Raw genomic sequence first — 20,108 nt, 5'->3', positions numbered from 1 at the left:
CTTCCGCCTAAGTAATTCCCATTATGTGTCTTCCTGCTGCGATGTCGTTTCTTTCTTGACATGTCTGACGTCACGACTGAGGCATGCGGCGAGCGCTGGGCGAGCGCGTCCACCAACACCATATATGGAAAGGAAGCGCCTCGCGTGCGTTTCGGACCAACATCGCATGCGTAACTTCGGCCGCGCTGATGCCGGCGCTGGAGCATGCGCTCCGCGTGAGACACGCGTCCCCGTGTTCGCGATTTCTTTCTCAACAATGAGCGACGCAACCGGTGGAATTCGAAACACCTGTATAGCGGTGCTCAAATTTCTCATTAAGGAGCATTGTGATCGAAGGTGAATTTTTTTGCTACCGTGATCTGTTCAAGTCCGCAGTGACACCACTTAATGCATAGGTTCTTTTCCATTTCCTGCGCTATGCTTGCTGTTATTTGTACTATTCGTGGGTCGTTGGTCGCTGGAACACATTCTGTGCGACTGCCCTGAATATAATGTTCAGAGACAGCCCTGGCGTCCGTTCTAGCGCACCTTGACAATAGACCATTGTCAGTTGCTACCATTTTCACATATCGCCGACAGAAGACATCGCAGCTGAAGGCGATGAAGGGACTACTTCGGTTTATGAAGGAGACGGGCTTGGACAAGCGGCTGTGACAGTGATGTCACGTACCGCGCAAGAGTGACGGACTGTAACTAACGATGTGTGTGCCGTGTTATGTGCTCTATCTAGCTCTTCTCCCTATCTTTCATCCCCCCCATCCCTCTCCCATGTGTAGGGTAGCAAACCGGTTAAGCTAAACTGGTTAACCTCCCTGCCTGTCCTTCTCCACTTTTTCCTTCCTTCCTTCCTTCCTTCCTTCCTTCCTTCCTTCCTTCGTTGGTCGTTGAAACTAAGTGATTTATCGTGTCCCAAGTGCAAATGGAGTGATCAGCCCCTAAGTTTCTAATTTCTACCTTGTCTGTTAGTATGCTAACCAACTTGCTGCATATGTATTGCAAGACAGACTGTAATCAATAGACGCGTCTTTTCCATTTCCTGGCTCCCACGTTGGTTTGCTTTCACACTTAGGTTCCCTATTAATAATTGCAAGACTATGCTCTCCACTTAGGTTAAACAGTTGTTTCCTGTTGTAGTCCATGTATCTGTTTAGGTCTTTAACGTGTGCCTTTTGAGCTAGCTTAGTGTCAGCTTCAACGTCCCTCATCGCAATGTGAGATGAGGGTATTTATTTATTTATTTATTTATTTATTTATTTATTTATTTATTTATTTATTTATTTATTTATTTATTTGCTTACCGTCTGCGCTCCTAGCGTGACGATCAGCTATCGGTTCTATAGCATATCATGACCGACATAGGCACATCTGCCTTGCTGCGTCACATTGTAGTCGGGATATGCGATGTGAGCGCAAGAAATAAGCCAAATAATGTGTAGGACAGAAAAGCAAGTACCACGAGAGCGATTGTCCATAACTTGCTGGTAAAGCCACGGCGGCCGTGGTGGGCAGAAATCGCGGGGCAACACCGTACCGTCTGCCTTATATTCTAAAGGGCTACGGCTTCAGGGATATTATTGCACTTTATGGAACTAACTTGGCGGCGCTGGTAAACCAGTTCGCCAGGCGTATTTATTTGCGCTTCGGCCTGGAGGGCGTGAATGGGATTAATTTGTGGAAGGCTCGTAATTAGATGCACTGCTGTTCAGTTGATACATTCCAATCGGTCCCACTCTGCGCGTGTCATGTAATGAAACTGGGCTGGGTATATCAATCATGGCTGTAACACAGTACGTATGTGGAGGCGGGCGATGGTGGTTGTGGCACCATCTGACTTTTGAGAAATCATGCGGGTGAAGTGCAGCATTTTAGGCGCTTTCTGACGCGCTGTGCGAATCCAAGCGCCGGCGGGGCCGAAATCATACAAGTCGATGTCGAGGACTCGGAGTGAGCTGACGCCTCGAATTCTGCTTCCGTGCAAAAGAAAAAAAAAGAAAGGCGATGGGGGAGGTGTTAAACGCACGGCGACCACGCGAATTCGTAAAGGGAAGTAGAGAAGTCTTTTGAAGCGACAGCGTGAGTCCTACAAAAGAACATCATTGATGTCTAATTGTCAGAGCGAGCTGTGAACTTCTGGCTTATATTTGGGGAGACGGGTGAACGGCACAGACTGTGATGTCATCCACATAAATGAGTGCGTGCAGGTCAGCAATGTCGCCAAACACCATGCCAAGAGTAGGAGGTTAATGTTGAAAAGTATGAGGGCTAGCACTGATCCCCCTTGCGGTACACCGTGATGTGGCCGAAAGGATCCCCCATTGTGTTTATGGATGCGGATGGCAAATTCACGAGATGTAAGAAAGGTGTGAATAAACTTGCATATGTGGGCGGGTAAGTGAATCCAGCGTAGGACTTCACCAAGGGCAGCTTGGTTGATTTGGTCATGTGCCTTGTGCACATCTATGTCGAGAACGGACCGGACTCGGATCGATCGCCCACCAATCAAAATCATAGAGGATAAGTGATCTAGGCACTCATCTGTACCAAGGCGGGGGCCAAAGCCAACTTGCGACGGATGATACCAGTGATGTACGTCTAGCCACCACTGGAGACGGGTAGCCACCATAGGTTCCAACAATTTCCACAAAGTAGACGTCAGATAAATTGGTCGAAGATTTGATATGTTGTCATGAGGTTTGGCGGGCTTTGGGATGGCGATTATAGCTGCTTGAAACCAGTGCCCCGGTACCTCTCCTGACAGTTATGTAGCGTTTAATGAGCTGAGAACAGCTTCCAACGTGGCTCCTTCTAGTTTCTTAAATGCCTCATAGGTCACGCCGTCGGGACCCGGGGCATTTTTCATTTTTTCTTGGCCTTGTGCAGCGATAAAATCAGCCGCCGTGAACGGAGACTGAATCCCAGAGATAACATAAGCTGATGGGAGTGACCCTGCATTGGGCGGAAAGGTAAATGAGGCGGAGACCACAGGTGGTTGCGTATCATAGCCGGAAATAATTACTTGCATCACGAAGATTGTTTTGTTCTTCTAGGAGTAACACCCAAGCTCGAAGTGAGCCCAAGCGAATGCGTTCTCGGAGCAGATTAACCTTGTTAGCGAGACTCCGGCAATTCCACTGAATTGCGTATGCAGGTGGTTTAGAAGCCATTGTGGCATAAGTGTTCCGGAAGGGTGGCAATTAGGGCCTGTAGCTGTTGCATGACATAGCGCACAAGTGATGACGGGTCGGTGGCAATTAGGTGCAGATTCATGCGGGGACGCAATACCTGACGCTGGTACTAGTAGAGGGCATTTATGAGGTATTTGCGCCGCCGATGACCAATTCGTTGTCGACGAAGTGCACGGAATGACAAGGCGGTTGCGGCAAGAATGGAGTTTGGATAATTCCGTCTGCAACCTTTCGATACTGCAATAGATGTCAGCCATTTCCTTTTTAAATTTCTCCTGGGCCGCTGATGCAGACGCACGATGACTGTGACGAGTGCGGCTAGTAACATCGTTGTAGCTGGCCTGAGGAGCACACACCACCTTAAATGATGAAGGGACATCTTCCTCGATGGCTTCATCCCCTTCTGTTAGCGGAGCGAAGTGGTTGGCAGTCACCAACAGGTCCTGGGTAGATGGAGTAGGACAAAAGGTGCGAACACCGCGTTTACTTTTCTGAGTCTTATGCTTGGTTGGGCAAGCGCCATCCGTTATTGAAGGGCCATTGGACTTACATAGACTACATTGGAAGGCTTGAGAGTTGTTTCGCTCATTTGTCTGCACCGGAGCCAGGTTAGGGCACGATGCACGCATGTGGCCTTGCTGTAGGCACTGGTAACAGTATATACGCTTCAGCGGTATGGACGAGGTGAAGAACGTGCCCTTTGTAGATAAAGCGTTTTTTTTTTGCCGTAACTGGTCCTAAAACTGTTAACAGACATGTGCGACCATGCCCTAGGTAGCTAGCACCACACAATGAGTGTCGCAACTCAGGGTATCACGTAGGGTTTCCGGCGATTCGTCGGAATCGACTCCTGTTACCATGTAGCGATAAATGTCCGTGCCAGAGAGCAGGTATGCTTGAACGCGCAAGACGCGTCCGTTGGGAAGGGCGATTGCTGCCAATAGGCACAGGGGATGCACTTCACTAAGAACGGCACCCACAGGAATACCATGATGGGGGCCTGGTGATATGTGCAGCCTCAGAAGCCCGTCGTGGTTACGTAAGAGGCGACCGTCTCTGAAGGGTCTTCATAGGGATATCGTGTATGTTGTAGTCTTTCTTTGGGCGGATGGCAACATTATATGATCCAAGAGGGCTATTAGATGGGCGTAGCGGGAGAGCGTCCGGATTGAACAGACACGATCGCTTTTTGGCAGGAACATCTGACGATGCAAGCGCGGGAGACGCGCCCGGTAGGCACATTTACATAATCACCAATTCCTCAGCTTCCATCCGTAGTCTGCGGCGTGTTATGAATTCTGACGTTTTGGCACAGGAGATTCCGGACACACTTGAGCGATTCTCCGTTACAGTACGTGCACAATGCATACGTCGCAATGCACATCCCACACAAGCCTTGGTGGATGAAGCGAGTCACAATAAAACTCCTCGTCCCCTTCACTTGGCTCCCACCTCTCCAGAAACCAAGGCTACTCAAAGAAAAAGAAAACCTTCAGCGCACCACGCGAGCACTTCTCCCACCGTGTGGCACCGACCTCCCTGGCGGCCTAGCACGCTGGAAAGAGGTCTTGCTACGAAGGTTACGCGCCCGTCTCGCCCTTACGCCTGCGGTAACCTGGTCGTGGTCAGCAGGATAGCGCGCCTCCGACAGCGATCCCGTCCCCTTCTGTCCCGCTACTGTCTGCGAGGTGGACACTGGGCACCTACTCTGGACTTATCATTCTCTACACGCCCTCCGGCAGAAACACCTGCTTCGATGTGGACCACCCCAGGTCGGCCGCCGGATGTGGATAGTTGGACCGGACCCTGCCGGGAATCTGGAGTGTATCTATACTTGTAAATAATGCTTCATGTCAAAAGGCATGCTATCGCAATAAAAAAAAGTACGACGGCATGTTTCGGGGCCCCAAGCTCGCTTTGATAACTTCTCAACCTGGGTTCATCTTGGTTAACGATTACCTTCGGCAAAAACAATACGTGAAGCTCACAATTAAATACTAGCATATCAACACATGAAGTAACTCATACGTCGATGACACTTAGGACCTATATTTATTCTTCTGTATTATTTAGCGTATAACTATGATGACCCTCTATATTCTATTGCGCTGTAAAAGCAGAAGAGTGTTCTAAGCTCCTTCATGCGGAAGTAACTCCTTGCCCATACTTAAATCCCTTTTAGAGAGCCCTCGTGCACCCAGATAGAGTTCGTTTTCAATGCTTCAGCCCAATTAGAGTGAACGTCTTTCATTTGGCAGAAGGAAAGGTCTCGAAAATTGGTTTATATGAAAGAGAGCGAGAGAGAGAGAAAAAATGCATAGAAAGGTATGGAGGTCAACCAGGGGTAGTTCCGGTTGGCTACCCTGCACGGGGGGAAAGAGTAGGGGTATAAAAAGAGAAAGCGAATGGCAGGGAAGAGAGAGAGAAATAAAGAGAGACGAGCACAAACAGACCGCGTACACTATAGAGCGGTAGGGAGCGGCGTTCTTAAAGTCTATCGCATGGTCTCGTAGACTGCAGGAATCTTAGTAGCGCTAATAAAGCCTTCTGCGCGGAGGTTGTTTGGGAGCGCGGCTTAGAGCTTTTAGTTCTGATAGTGGACGATTGTCCAATTGGTCCAGCACTCCGTACATCACTTGCCTATGGCCGCTATAGCGCGGGCAGACGCAAATAATGTGCGGGAGCGTCTCATCACAGCTGTATGTGTCGCACGTGGTACTGTTGGCCATTCCAATGGCGAAGGCATAAGTGTTTGTATATACAACACCTAGTTACAGCATGGTCGGTTCACGAAGTGGTGACTCAGGCGGTATATATATGTATCTGTATATCCAGAGACAACGAACGGAAACCAGCTATTCCCGCGTAGGGAGCTGCCCATCGTTGCCGTTGTTCTTAAAGTGTGGGCGCTAATTTCTGAATCGTTGCCTTTGTCCACGTTTCCTTGTGGTCACGGACCAAGCGTGAATGCCACTGAGGCGTATGCGGAGCCCAAGCACTCTTCATGCCTACATTTAACCTCATGGTCGCGCATTGTAGGAGCTAGATGAATGCTAGACAGCCGTGAAATGTCGATAAACTAGAACACGAAGTTGCCGTGTGCGATACAGTAACTGCCGAGGTCAAGAAAAAGGCATCGCGGTGCACCTCGTGGACTCGCAGTCTAATGTGTGCGTCAGAGGGAAGCACCGAACAGACGCTCGGAACTTTTATTCAATCATGAGATCAGAAAGAAATCAACGACCACAAATGGAAAAACCGCAATAACACCAGCACCATCACCAGCACTGCCGCCATCATCACCATCATCTTCTTCTTTATCAGGCTATTTAAGTCCACTGTACGACGAAGGAATTTCCCACCGATCTCCAATCTCAGTTCTCTTTATATCTTGCGCCACCTAACGCCATCCTCCTATGTGCGCAAATTTCTTATTTTCATCACACTATATAAACTGCTCCCTCATCTAGCTACCTGCTGCTCAATTGCGCTTCTCTCCCCCTAAAACCCATTTGGTAACTCTAATAGACCATCGGTTAACTGCCGTACACATTTCATGGCCTGCCCAACTCTACTGATTGACCCTAGTCTCAGCTAGAAAATCGGCTGCCCCCGTTTTCTCTCTAATCCACGTCGCTGTCTTCCTATCTTTTAAAGTTACACCTACCACTCTTCGTTTCATCGTTCGTTGCGCAGAACCGTAAGTTTCTGCCCCCGTGTGTAAAAACACATTAACCTTCAGATCCTTATCTGCTATACCCTACGAAATAGTGGGATAGTAACTGGTTGAAAAATTGCTGCTCCGGAACCAGGATGGTTGTAGATGAATCAGGAAGCAGAAATTTCAACGTCTACGTGGCGTGTCCGTAACTATCGATCTTTGGTATATTATTCAGCACAGGTCGAGGTGTAGAAAGACTCACGTACTCGTCGTCCGATCGCTTTCCCGCGCGTTACGTGCTCCCTGGTGGCACACATACCTTCTTTCGATCGTTGTTCGCCCGTTGGAGTCCGTGTAGAATATGCCGTCGTTTAGGAGGTTTGTTGAGTAACGCGAAATGATCTCACGGCTGACCACCTTGCTTCGGCGGCTCCTGCATGAAGAACGATGAGTCTTCAACGCTAAGTCAAGACGGCAAACTTTTTTGGTTGTCGAGGTATTCGTGTGGGGACGTGTATGGGGGCAGTTTACTCTCCACCCGAACATGCTCCTTAACGAACCCTTAAACAGGCTTGGACCAGGTGCACTCGAAAGGCGAGCGTCCTGACAAGCAACTTGACATTGCTTAAGATTAAGACCGAGTTGGTTAAGATTAAACAAATTTTCCATGCAAGGTCACTATTGTGCTGAGACCCGCTGAGGCATCTTTTTTTCCTTCCCTCCGCGTCACTCGTCACCTGCGCAGTGAGAGGCAGGGAGAATTTGTGTAAATGTTTTTGCTTATGAAATTTACTAAGTGAATAGCCCTTGCAGTTTGTCTCACAATTTTTATCCGTGTGGCGATAAAAGGAAACAGACGCCGACCAAGATTAATTTTTTCCGTAGTGCGATAATATCGCAGCCGCGCGCCGTATGCTGTAAGTGCGAGCGAAAGCTTGCGAGGGTGAGCCGAAAAGGGTGGTGGCTTGATGCGGCGGCGTCTTCTCGCACTTGCAAGGGAGGAGGACGGGGAGGTTGCGCGCCGTCTTCTCACGGGCGCAGGTGATGGGTGGCAGGGCGCGAGGAGATGTGAGCGCGCAAGGAGGGGGCAGGTTAGTGCGCATCTCATCCCTACTCCGATAGAGTTCCATACAATCACTGTGGGGAACTGTGGCGATAGTGTCTACAGAAGCTGCAAGCAGGGCAGTTCAGCCAGCATGGGAATGATGGGCAATACATGGATATGCGTAAACTTCGTCCTTCTGGCTCTAAATGGCATCGTGACTTTGCAAAGGGGTCATTCTTTAGCAAGTATTGCGTTATAAGTAATGAAGGAAACATTAATAAAAGCGTCGGACGACAGGATTCGAGCACAGGACCTTCAGCACAGAAGCCCGATACTGAAAACCTTACGCCACGGACACATGGACAAGCGGAACCATTGCAATTAGCAGCGGTTATGCGTGCCTAATTGCAGAATCTTATTACCTTCTGTATTAAAAAATGGCTGTGGCTTAGCTAAGGTTAAGCCCAGGATGCGAAGCATACTAGCCTTTATTTTAGTTGTTGAACCACTGTTTAGCGTGGTGAACTGCTGTTGCTTGGCTATATTTGGTTCGGCTAGACGAAGAAACAACTCATACGTTACTCTGCTTCGCCTTCAAGAGTGGAACGCGACAGCGTTCCCGTCGACCCGCCAAGGGCTGTAAGACAATGAGCTACGGCGCAGCGACTACGCGCCCCGCATTGGACGCGGTGAGCGTCGAGCAACGCAGCGTTCGGCGCGGCAACGAAATGTGCGCCTGAGCAAGCGACGCACGCCTGAGCCTTAGAAACAGCTCGTTTCTAAGGCAACACCGCATTGACTAGAGGCGCTTTTGTACCGTTTTGAAGCATCGTACTCGTGGCGCAGTGGTAGGGTCTCCGTCTCACACTCCGGAGACCCTGGTTCGATTCCCACCCAGCCCATCTTGCAAGAGTTGAGCCAAAGCCACCTAGAAACAAGCGCAGCTGCTTATATACCGCCGCGACGCCGCGAGCGACGGCGCGAGTTGGAGCCCCGTTTCTCCTCTGTCGTGACGTCACGGTGTCACGTGGTATTGAAGGCGACACCGCCGCGCCTGAGGAGCTGGGTTGAGCTCTCGTAATATGCTTCGCATAAAAACGTATAAATTGCTTTGAAATTTAGGCCAGTTTAGCCCCTGATAAAACGCAACAAAGACACAAGAACGTCTGAAGCCCCTAGCACGAAGATCACACATATCCATGTCGACTCCAGCTGCGGCGGCTGAGCCCGGCTGAGCGCGTCCCATCTTGGAGGCAATCTTCGCTGGGTTCGAAGGCTAGCCGACCGGAGATAGCTGATGGTTTCGTATGAGCTGTTCTCACGCGCCTAGTTCATGTTGAAGAGAAAGGCAGCACGAAAGTCAATTCGCTCGCCACTGCTGCCGCTCTTCATCACGCCAGCATTCTGGCAGCGAGTGTCCGCGGCCATCTAGTGAGATGTGTTCGTGTTTGTCTGTGCGCGCACGACAGCGTGCTTGTTAATTTAGTTAGTAAGCGAATGTTTACAGCAGCTCATGCTGCTGATAAAACGACTAGCCTTACTTCGTATAACTTTCTAATAATTTGCTATCCTAACGCATGCATTGCCTTTCCGACGAAACTAGGACTTTTTTTACGATAACCACCAACGCCAAGATAATTTGCACAGAAGACTTAGTACAATAGACTTTGTATGGTAGGATTTTTCCCGTAGGGCAAGCAACTTCAGCCAGAGAAAATAAGGCCTCTTGGTACGTTTAAACACGGAGGAAGCAGACTGGTAGCAATATCAGTTACTGGTATCCAATAAAGTAACAACTAAATGACGACGTACTACGAGGGACTGTTCTATCTGCAACATTGAACTATAAACCCCTGCTAAAACACGTCCCAAGGGTCAGAAGCGGAGGCGCGTACTTCTAAAAAAGAAAATATTTTCCATAATTTCATCAAACGTATAATGTCAATCTTAAAGTGAATGTGTTATTATGCGGCAGCGGTGCTCGAGGGAAACCAGATTACGACCGGCTGCTTACGTGACAGCCTTTCTCTGCTAGTGTATCATTACACGAACTATGCTGCACACGCCTGTCTTCTAACTGCCCGCACGAAAGCATTACGCTCTTGCTGTAGCAATGCTTCTCTTCCATTCCTTATTGACATAAGGAGCACCAGACCAGCAGGGCCAGTCAGTGCAATCTACTCAAAGAGTTGCATCTCAAGCCTGGGGGGCACCTCGCTCCATATACAGGGACCTCACTCGACCGGGATGGGTCCCACCATCCACTCGAACTCGATGAGGTCCAGGCCCTTGTAGAGCCGGATAACTTGAGTAATCCAGGAGTCGAACACCTGCTGGATCTCCTGTACCACGTTTCCCTGCAAAAACGAACAAGACATCAGGCTTTTTGCCAAATTATTGATGACATATGTGCCTAAACATTACGAATATGGGCAGCCTTTTACTCACTCAAAAATACTGATCACTGAGACCACTGACAAGGTAGCAACACAAATAACGAGTAATTCACTAAAAATTTGAAACTGAATTTTGTGTTGAGCAAGTTGGACGTTCATGTCAAAGCGGAACGAGCGGCGCGAAGCGACCAGAGGACATGAACCGAAGGGTGTTCCTGCCCTCGTCGCTTTGTGCCGTTGGCTCATCTTCGATATGCGAAGCTGGTACCAACAAAAACAAAAGGATAGTCTGCCCTGTAGCATACATCACCCAAACATAACCATCCAGCTTTTCTACGCTATACGAAGTACATATTTGCACAGGAAACTACACGGGAAACTCATATGCGTCTCTCAGAAAGAAAGCTTCGCAGTTTAAGAAAAATTCTGCATAAGTGCTGCTGCAAAATGGTTGACAATATTTTTCAAGAGCATTCCTCCACCTCGCGTGCTTCCGCGGAACTGATTTGCCCTATTCACTGTCCCTGTGTTTCGACTTGTGGATCAATCAGCCTCGCCCGTTAATTTGCTGGCCTCCAGGTTAGCTCAGATGGTATAGAGATCGCCCTAGAGAGGCGTTGGTTCCGGCTGTATCCACGGGTAAGGACGATTTTTCTTGAACTGCGAAGCTTTCTGTCTGAGAAATCCGCATGGGTTTCCTTTCTAGCTTCGCGCTGCACTGGGTCGGATCACAATTTTTCCTTCGATAAATGTAGCGATTGTTCGCGACTGCCTGGTGACGACCCACAATGTTGCGGAAGCGCTCAAAGTACACACCAGGCACTTTGCCCTCGCCTCTTCCCACCATCTCTCCTCGCTGCTAGAACACCTACTTTCTCCCACTTTCTGTCAGGCGATATCCGCTTATCGCGACAGCCCCCTATGGATTAGACGGTTGGGGATAGATTCCGTTAGCTCGGTTTACTTGTGCCAGCTTTGCTCACGAATATAAGTCGACAGCTTATTTTGGGTGACATTCTTGAGAAGAAAGTCGACTTATATTCGACAATCATTGTATTCTACCGGTGCTAACATATGAGGTAGAAAGTTGGACGTTAACAAAGAAGCTCAAGAACAAGTTAAGGGCCGCGCAAAAAGCGATGGAACGAAAAATGTTAGGCATAACGTTAAGATGCGGGAACCTAATGATGTGGATCAGAGAGCAGACGGGCATAGCCGATAGTCTAGTTGACATTAAGAAAAACAAAGTGGAGCTGGACACGCCATGTAATTCGTATTGTAGATAACCGGTGGACCATTAGTGTTGCAGAATGGGTGCAAAGAGAAGGGAATCGCAGTCGAGGACGGAAGAAAACTAGGTGGGATGGTGAAATTAGGACATTTGCAGGCGCGTTGGAATCAGCTAGCGCAAGGCAGGGCTACTTGGAGATCGCAGGGCTCTCCCTGCCTTCGTCCTGCAGTGGACGTAAAAAGAGGCTGATCATGGTGATGATACTCGAATAAATACAGCATATAGTATCTTTACTTTTGCTATGCGAGACATATAAAGACCATATTCGCATTTACACTGACCGTTCGACCAAAGTAGATGGGTCTGTGAGATATGTTATCTCTCCGGCAAAAGCCGTCACCCTAAAATTTAGGACTCCTCAACAGAAAGCGTCGACTGTGGCGGAACTTGCCTTTTTTCGTAGCGCACTTGATGTGAGTCGTCAAAAAGGGCCTCTAACATGGAGCGCCTTCAGTGATTCTAAGGCAACACTACTGTGTATGCTATTCACCTTACAGCGTGGACCACACGACTGAGTAATGCTTGAAATTTGAGAGCTTTTTCCTCATTTCACCGATCAAGGATAACGCCGGTGATGTTGCTCGGTGTACTCATAATTATGGCCTGCAGGAACCCATCCCGTTATCAAGAACAGATGCAGCAACAAATCTTCGCATGTTCGTGCGTGATGCCACACGGTCCATGTGGAACAGGCCAAGTTTCCAGCGCACGGAATACCCGCCTGCATCGCCTGGACTCTTCTATCCGACCCCGCCTCCCAACAGGGTCTATCACGGTACGAAACAAGTGTTCTTTGCCGATTGCTTGGCGTATCAATTGCGAAATCATTTGTTTAGTGCATCGGAATAGCCGACAGGGCTGCCTGTGACTACTATGGTAACAATGAAACCACCGAACACATTCTTTACCATTGACCCTGCTCAATGACCAGATGGAACTAATAATTGCAGTAGATAATATTTTGTCCTCGGCCAGTTCATTCATGCTATGAGTTCAGTTAAAGTTCTCACGCGTTATTAATACAAATGGTTGCCAGTTCTGGTCTAAATATGTGCCACTCTTGTGCTATAAGCCCCATGCTCTTTACAAAAACCATCTGTTGGCTGCATTCTCTGATACCACGACACGAGAACATCGCCTCTCCGCGGCGCCAACATCATGCTTATACGTTGCCGGGATATTTTGGTTCTATAATGAAGCGCGTCGCTGTCTTTTTCAACCGTACTCTGTTGATTGATTGATTGATTGATTGATTGATTGATTGATTGATTGATTGATTGATTGATTGATTGATTGATTGATTGATTGATTGATTGATTGATTGATTGATTGATTGATCTTGCGCTCAAGAAACACATTTTATGTGCTGATAAGTAAGTGCATTCCACTTGTGTTTGGAAAAGCAAGTTTCGATTCGCATCTGCAGATTCTAGAGAGCAGTTCAACAGGCGCAGCTCTACTTTCCTGGTGTACGTACTTCATTCAGCTTCTCCGCCTGTGTCATGATCACATATTTAAGGTTGCCTACTAGTACTCACTCGAGGTCAATTATCTAACGGTGCCACCAGCAGTCGAACACAACTTACTGCACCTCCCATACGAAGCGATCGTGAATGTCAAGCACTCACTTAGTACCCAAACAAGCGACGAATTCCACTGGTCGATAAGTATCAGCTTTTGGTGGGTTGATTCGTTAGCAAGCGAGTTCTCTTTGCAATTTCGGTTCGAGGTGGCACGTCTACTTGGTTGGTATGAAGCAAATGTCTTCAAATCAATCAGCCTGCGAGATATGCGATCTCATGCTCAGACGGCTGAGTCAACAAAAGAGCACGCGTTCTCTAATGTGGAGTACTGAACGGGAAAACGAAACTGAATAAAAAAGGTTACATTCTGGGATTTTACATGTCAAAACCACGATCTAGTAATAAGCCACGCCGTAGTGAGGAGCTCCGGATTAATTTATACCACAGGCAGTTCTTTAACGTGCACCTAAATCTAAGTGCACGGGCATGTTGTGTTTCCCTCCGTAGAAATGAGTGGCCGGTGGTTTAACCAGTGATTCCGAACTCAGCAGGGCAATGCCACTGGGCTGGCGCGGCGGGTAACCGGATAAACGCGAACTGTCTTCCAGTCTTTGATAATTTTATAGACGGGGCCGTTGTCTCATGGGAACATGTGATATTATTGATGCGAAAGCGTTGAGCGAAAAAGCAGGCGTCTGTCGTTTGTAGCAGTGAAACGGCACCTAAGTTCGCATTGCCATTGGCTGCGACGCCACGTCACGGGCTTACCTCAATGGAGCAGAGTGGGAAAAGGGAAACAGCTGCTGCTGCTTTAACGCGCCAAGTGTTACGCGAGGGGAGAGGGCATTGCCGCGACGCCACGTCACCCTCGCTTTCAGAAGCAGGCGCGAGGTCCGTATCTCTTTATCTCACTCCCACTGGGCTTAGCTGCTGCGCGCGCCTGCCGGCCTTGTTGGCAGCTGCTGCTTCCTCGCAGGACCTCGGTAGCATGCGGCGTTGGCACCACAGGCTGCTGCTGCTTGCCGGCTCGGGCAGCACGTACCGCTCTAGTACATTACTCACGGCGTAAAACTCGAGGGACCGCTCCGCGGCGTTCAGCTGTACATTAATACTTTCGCATTCACAACTCGTGAGAAGTGCTTAGGTGTCCTCAGATTTTTCTATCATAGATATGTTTGATACATGCGATGAAACACGCTGCATTTTGCAGAACGTTTGGCCCTGAATAGGCCCTGAAAAACAGGACCAACTGAAGGGGCAGCAACGTAAAACATACCTTGATGATTCTGTACGTAACGTGTGTGCCCAGGTCGTACGGCTCGTCGTCGGCTGGACTGAAAATATAGGCGCCCGAAGTGGACGAGGCGCCGACGCTCGCTTTGCCGCCAGTGTTCTGCGCCTCGTAGCAAAAGAACGACTGGCGCAGCACTAACGTCTCGCCCCTCTCCAGAATGATGACCTCCTTCAGCAGGCCGGTGGTCACATCCACGATCAAGCGGTACTTCTGTGTGCCACAAACATTTCAGTGTGTACATCTCATGTACTGAGCAGTGACCACATTCATTAATGACCCGCAGCCGCGTCTCAACCACAACTGTGCGCGATCGGAGCGTCAGCGCACGTGAAATCTGCTGGCAAAGGGCTCTTTGCTACCGCTAACAGGTGCCTAAAATCCGATAACTGAGAAAGCTGCGAAGAGCCACCATTGTAGAATGTTATTCAAGTACATGCTCTGAGTAAGATTTTCATTGAAGGCGCTCTTGTGAATCACGGTCCACGTGCGTCTTTCTTTCTCTACCCTCGACTTCGATGTTGTACTCGTTTCTCCTTGAATCACCAACTCGCCCAAGCCCAAGCGACAAGCAGACCCTTGTCACTGCCTGGTTTCGACACGTATGATGAAACTCTCTGCGCTGAGAACCAGAGGGCTACTTTTGTGATCGTCACTGTTTTATTGCACGGACATATCGCCGTTCACGAAACAACAAACTAGAGAAATTGGTAGAGCTTGGAAGCGTACCTTTTCAGTCCGGTAAACAGGTTTTCATGATCCCACACATGATAAACTCTCTGCTAAGGTCGAAACGCCAGCTCCCTCCGCCAGCTACATCGCCCATTGCCTGTCCGAACATTCCCAATATATCTCACCCAGGGAGTTTCACGTCGATACCACCCATGATTACCGTCGAGTGGGTCATTAAAAATAATCGCAATAGAGCTTAAGAGCTTGCGAAACAATTGAACGCCTCAAAAATTAACCACCGTTCGTGTCTATGCGATCCTTTCAAGACCAGATAATACCCTATTACGGAGGACAGGCGAGCTTTCAGACTCTTTAAGCAAACACTCCTCCGTTTCTTGTCCGAACGTATTTCAACCCCTTAATGATGACTAGAGTGCCTTGAGTCACTCAAACATAAGGCTGTTCTCGTTTGAAGAGTAAAAGTGATATTAACCTCCCCTTTCTCGAACAATCCTCCGCTCGACATTGTACCTCGAGAGCGAGGAAGACATCGACGCCCTGAGGCAGTTTTGAAGGCATCGGGACAGTTATGAAGACTCAGGAACCAAAAAGAGAGAGAGAGAGCAAAGAGAGGAAAGGAGGGAGGTCAACCAGACGAGCGTCCGGTTTGCTACCCTACACTGGGGGTGAGGGAAAGGGCGAATAGAAAGAAGAAAAGAGGAAGGAAGTGATGACTGTGTGCAGTGAAGCACCGTGACACCAAAGTGGAGTTCCATAGCTGGTGATCTGCATTGATGACATGTGGGACGACCAAAGAGCCAGTGGTAACGTGGATGAAAATAAATGGGCGGCTAAAGTGCTCAAGTATGTGTACATGAAAAGCGTAGGACACAGAATGTAGGAAGAGGTCAATAAAATGGGCAACCAAGTACACTGTAATCGAAAGTATGAAAAGACAACAAATAGTCATCAAAATTAAACTGAAAGAAATAGATACAGTGAATTGGATGCAAACAACGGGAAGAAAAGTTGACAGTCACTTTAGCATAGGCTAAAGAGGATGAAGGCGAAAGCCTGCGCGCTCACGAAACATTAGTTATATTACTTATGTGTATTATGTGTTATATTACTTATGTATAATATTACATTATTATATTATATTACTTGTGTGTCGTTACTTTCTATTACTTGTTTTCTAAAATTAAAGCTCGTGCGTAAGAGTCTTAATTAACTGTGCTTTTATGAACTTCGCATTAATTACCACAATAGGTCGTAGATTAGACTCCCACCAAGGTCGTGGTTTCAAGTGTCCTAATTAACTCTATCCTAATTAACTTCGCCTTAATTAACACTAAAGGTCGTGGGTCAAGGAAGTTGGCAACCAAGTACAGGGTAATTGAAACCATACATAGACGACCAGGAGTCATCACAAAGAAAGTGAGAGTAACAGAGGCATTTAATTGGATGTAAAAAATGGAAACAAAAAGGACTACGGAGATTCAAAAGAATGGGAAGAAAGAAATTAGAAGGGAAAATTTGTACCGTAACCCATAGGGCAGCGCCTTGCTATTTTAGGCTCGAGCTGGTTGCCTAAGGACAAAAGCATACAGGATAAAATATTCGCAACAAGATGAAGCATGCGTCTGCTGCAGCAAAAAATCCGCAGGCCACTTAGCGCATCCTATTTTATTGCGAAGGCATACACCCAGTAAAACCTGTATATAACGTACACCTTCCAGAAGTGGTGTTGTATTTAAAGTGGACGCAAGCATCAACCGTTCAACAGTCGAGATAAGCAAGAAAAGTTTACTGTATTGGTGGGAAAAAAGCAGGGAAGGTACTGATACGACCGCACCCGTTACATGCATAGGTAGCGGTACACGGTAGCTAGAGAAGTTTTTAGGAAGAGAAAATAGGTTAACGAAATGTATACAATAACGCCGGAATGAAAAAACATGCACGGCATACATTATTAACACAAGCAGGCTTAGTGACTATTTGCCACCACCCTGTTTCAAAGGGGATGCCAATAAATCATCATCACCATCGTGTTAAGCCCTATCATCGACACGACACACAAGGGGAAACGCCGGGAACGTCACCGAGTCGCTCGAATCTCGGTGTAGTCAAGAAACTGCTTAGATTCGGAGGCCAGTTTCTTAATTCAGGGCACAGACTTGCTAACCCGACTACTCCGGTTAACCTCCCTGCCTTTGCTATCCCGTTTAACTCTCTCTCTCTCTCTCTACTCTGTCATAACTTTCTCGAGTGGTGGTTTGACGGGATACTCTCGCACTTTAAAGCCTCATTTGATTGATTGATTGATTGATTGATTGATTGATATTGAAAATTTTTATAAACATTTGGCGTTCCAAAGGGTGTCTACAAGAGCCCATAGCGAAGCGTCTGCACCCGATAGGTTTTAAAATTTTGTCAACGCGGCTGCCGAATGAAAATATTAAAATGCTTTTAATTTCACCCACAGCATTTCCATCGCAGTCATTGGTTCTAAATATTCACCAACAATAGATGCGAAATAGTTCACCTTGATTATTGTTTGCAAGTTCTATTCCTCAACCCGTAGTGTGCTCTTTATTAATCGAAATCGCTGGGTAATAATCATTGTCTGCCATGGCGACTATAGTCACGACCAGTGCGCGCCACGAAAATAAGATTCCAGAACATTTAACTTGAATTATTATATTGTAACACTAATGCTATACCTCGTTTTCGATCGACGATTCCTCCAGGTCAATCTTGAATATGTCGTAGTTTTCGTTTGCCGGCTTCCCGACTGGAAAAAAAAAAGTACAGAAAATTCAAACGCACTGTCGTAACTGCCCGGCGCCGAGAAAAAAAAAGAACTCCAACGCCGCATCATGCGCTGCGGCGCCACCTCTGTATACCTCCATTACACTTGTGGCACCCTTTTGTCCTGCGCACTCGTTAAGTTCGCAACCTTGCTTGCTGTGCAGCCAAGCTCCATTTTCTTAATTGGATGCCTACCCACTGGGAGAATCCCTCAAACGCAAGCCTGGGCATTCCCTGTTTCATTCTGGAAGAATAATTTAATTAGAACAATTACTGTTAAGGACTACCGCTGTCTGAAGCCCTATCTTCGCTTGTTCTATAGCGCAGAAGGAGAACAAAACATCATCGAGTCCCCCTTCTTACACGCACATCCTTTCACCACCTCCACAGGGCAGCGCACGTAGACGGATGTAGGTCGGATATAGAGGGCTCGGCTTATTTGTGGCCACGTGTTGTGCTGGGCATCCGCTTTCATATCTTCAGATCGATCTTAAAACGAATTTCCATCCTTATCATGCGTGCACCCTACTCTCTAGGTGGTCAGGAACATGAATCACAGAATGTCGTTTCTGTGAAAAACTCTGTAGCCGTGTCACTCATACTCGGCGCACAAAGCAACTGTATAGCTCTAAGCGCAAAGCTGTTTCCACAGGTGCGCCTTGATGTGGGAAACCATCTCAGCTTCCACAAAGCATCTATCTCCGCCCAGTAAGTGCGTTGCACACACGACCTACGGCGGGTTTCTTCAACTTTAAACATTCACTGTATTCTTTTATCTAAAATTTTACCGGTACATCTGGCACATATAATAGGGCACAGATGTTGTACCTGGTATTCTTAATACATGGTAGGCGGTGGCTCCCAGTGGCGGCAATTCCACTTGAAACACGAGCTCGTTCATCGCAATGTGTTTCTTGAGCGGAAGATCCATAACTGTATTCGCCATGGGAACAACCTGCGGGAAAACCACAGAGAATAACTTAAACATATTGGTACGTCCCATTAAGTGATTTGCCACGAAAAGAAGCGAGTATAGTGAATAGTTGTCAGTTAAGTAACAACAGAAAAACGAGCTGCTGCAGTTACTTTCGACAAAATCGAATTTCGAACAACGGCCTTCCTACACAGTTAAAAAATCAATAACCGACCTCATACTCTACACAGCTACCTAACGCACCATGGCCATGGCACCAGGGCCGAGAGCTATGAAAGAACTGATCTAGTGGCCACTGACAATGTAGCCTTCCCTTGGCGCTTCAAGCTCAAGCCTGAAGCGCCAAGGGTAGGCTACGTTGTCAGTGGCCACTAGATCAGTTCTTTCATAGCATATTCTTTTCTTTCGATACTCAAGAAGCATAAAAAACTAGTTTTCTCTCTCGGTATAAAGTTAACAGTGGCTTGAGATCACTGACACTTTCTGGGGAAGGCAATGTGCACTTTACGACATACCTCTGGAAAGTGTAGCTGTAGGTGTATCGTGCCCAACACTTTAATAAGTAGGGCGATTATTTATCATACTTAGTCAGTAAAGCCTTTGTAATTGTTCTAGAAATTGGGCGTTAGGTTTGAAGCTACAGGCCAGCTTCCTGGCTTTTTCTTGTAAAAGAAGAAACTCTATTTCTCAGTCATCTAATAGCCTCTTGCTGCCTCCCGGTTCACCAGAAGATTATCCATAACACCTGTGGTTTATAGCAATATGGAGTCGCTCGCTCATCGACAATTCGGCGCCATGCATACTTTCACTCTGAATATATTTGCTAGCGGGCGGCGGACCTTCGACGGTTGCCGGCATGCAGCTTTAATAATTACGCTCCCTGTTACAGTAAGTTACTATTTACAGCGGGTAGCTGCCAGTATTTTCTCATGCTCAGCGCCGATCCTGTACACTTTCTTTCCGGGCACCGAAGCCCCTCTCTACTCCTCGCACCTCGCCCTTTTTAGTGAAGCGCATGTGCAGTCTTCACCCATTGCGTGAATGTCGCGGAAGTTAGCGGAACTCGATTGCAACGGCGTAGAACTCCGCCAGGGCAAAGTCAGTTATTGGGAAACGTTCATAATAAAAAGGTGCATACGGTCGAGTCAAAGCGTCTGTGTAAAGGCTCATACGTGCGGTAAGGGTGCCTATATACTATGGCACGAGTAGCAGTGTACGAGTGGCATCTGTGATCGCTGTGGAGGCACGTGGTGAGGAAGCAGGACCGACCGGGAGAAGCGCCTGCATGGTGGTAGGAAG

The 20,108-nt window shown here is 47.7% G+C and overlaps 1 protein-coding gene across 1 annotated transcript in view; it reads right to left on the bottom strand.

The window, feature by feature from the left end:
* Positions 1–20,108, bottom strand: part of LOC135907441 (lysosomal alpha-mannosidase-like) — a 99,299-nt gene that overhangs the window by 18,781 nt on the left and 60,410 nt on the right. Inside the window, exons 16-20 of the mRNA XM_065439124.1 lie at positions 18,704–18,830; positions 17,788–17,858; positions 14,378–14,605; positions 10,130–10,248; positions 7,166–7,279 (exon numbers count right to left, since the gene is read on the bottom strand). Of these exons, the coding sequence (XP_065295196.1) occupies positions 7,166–7,279; positions 10,130–10,248; positions 14,378–14,605; positions 17,788–17,858; positions 18,704–18,830 (659 nt within the window). The remainder of the gene's footprint in view (positions 1–7,165; positions 7,280–10,129; positions 10,249–14,377; positions 14,606–17,787; positions 17,859–18,703; positions 18,831–20,108) is intronic.

This window comes from Dermacentor albipictus, chromosome 1, assembly GCF_038994185.2.
Source record: "Dermacentor albipictus isolate Rhodes 1998 colony chromosome 1, USDA_Dalb.pri_finalv2, whole genome shotgun sequence".
Taxonomy (NCBI): Eukaryota; Metazoa; Arthropoda; class Arachnida; order Ixodida; family Ixodidae; genus Dermacentor; species Dermacentor albipictus.
The sequence above is the reverse complement of the archived record's forward strand: the minus strand, read 5'-3'. Positions and strand labels throughout refer to the sequence as shown.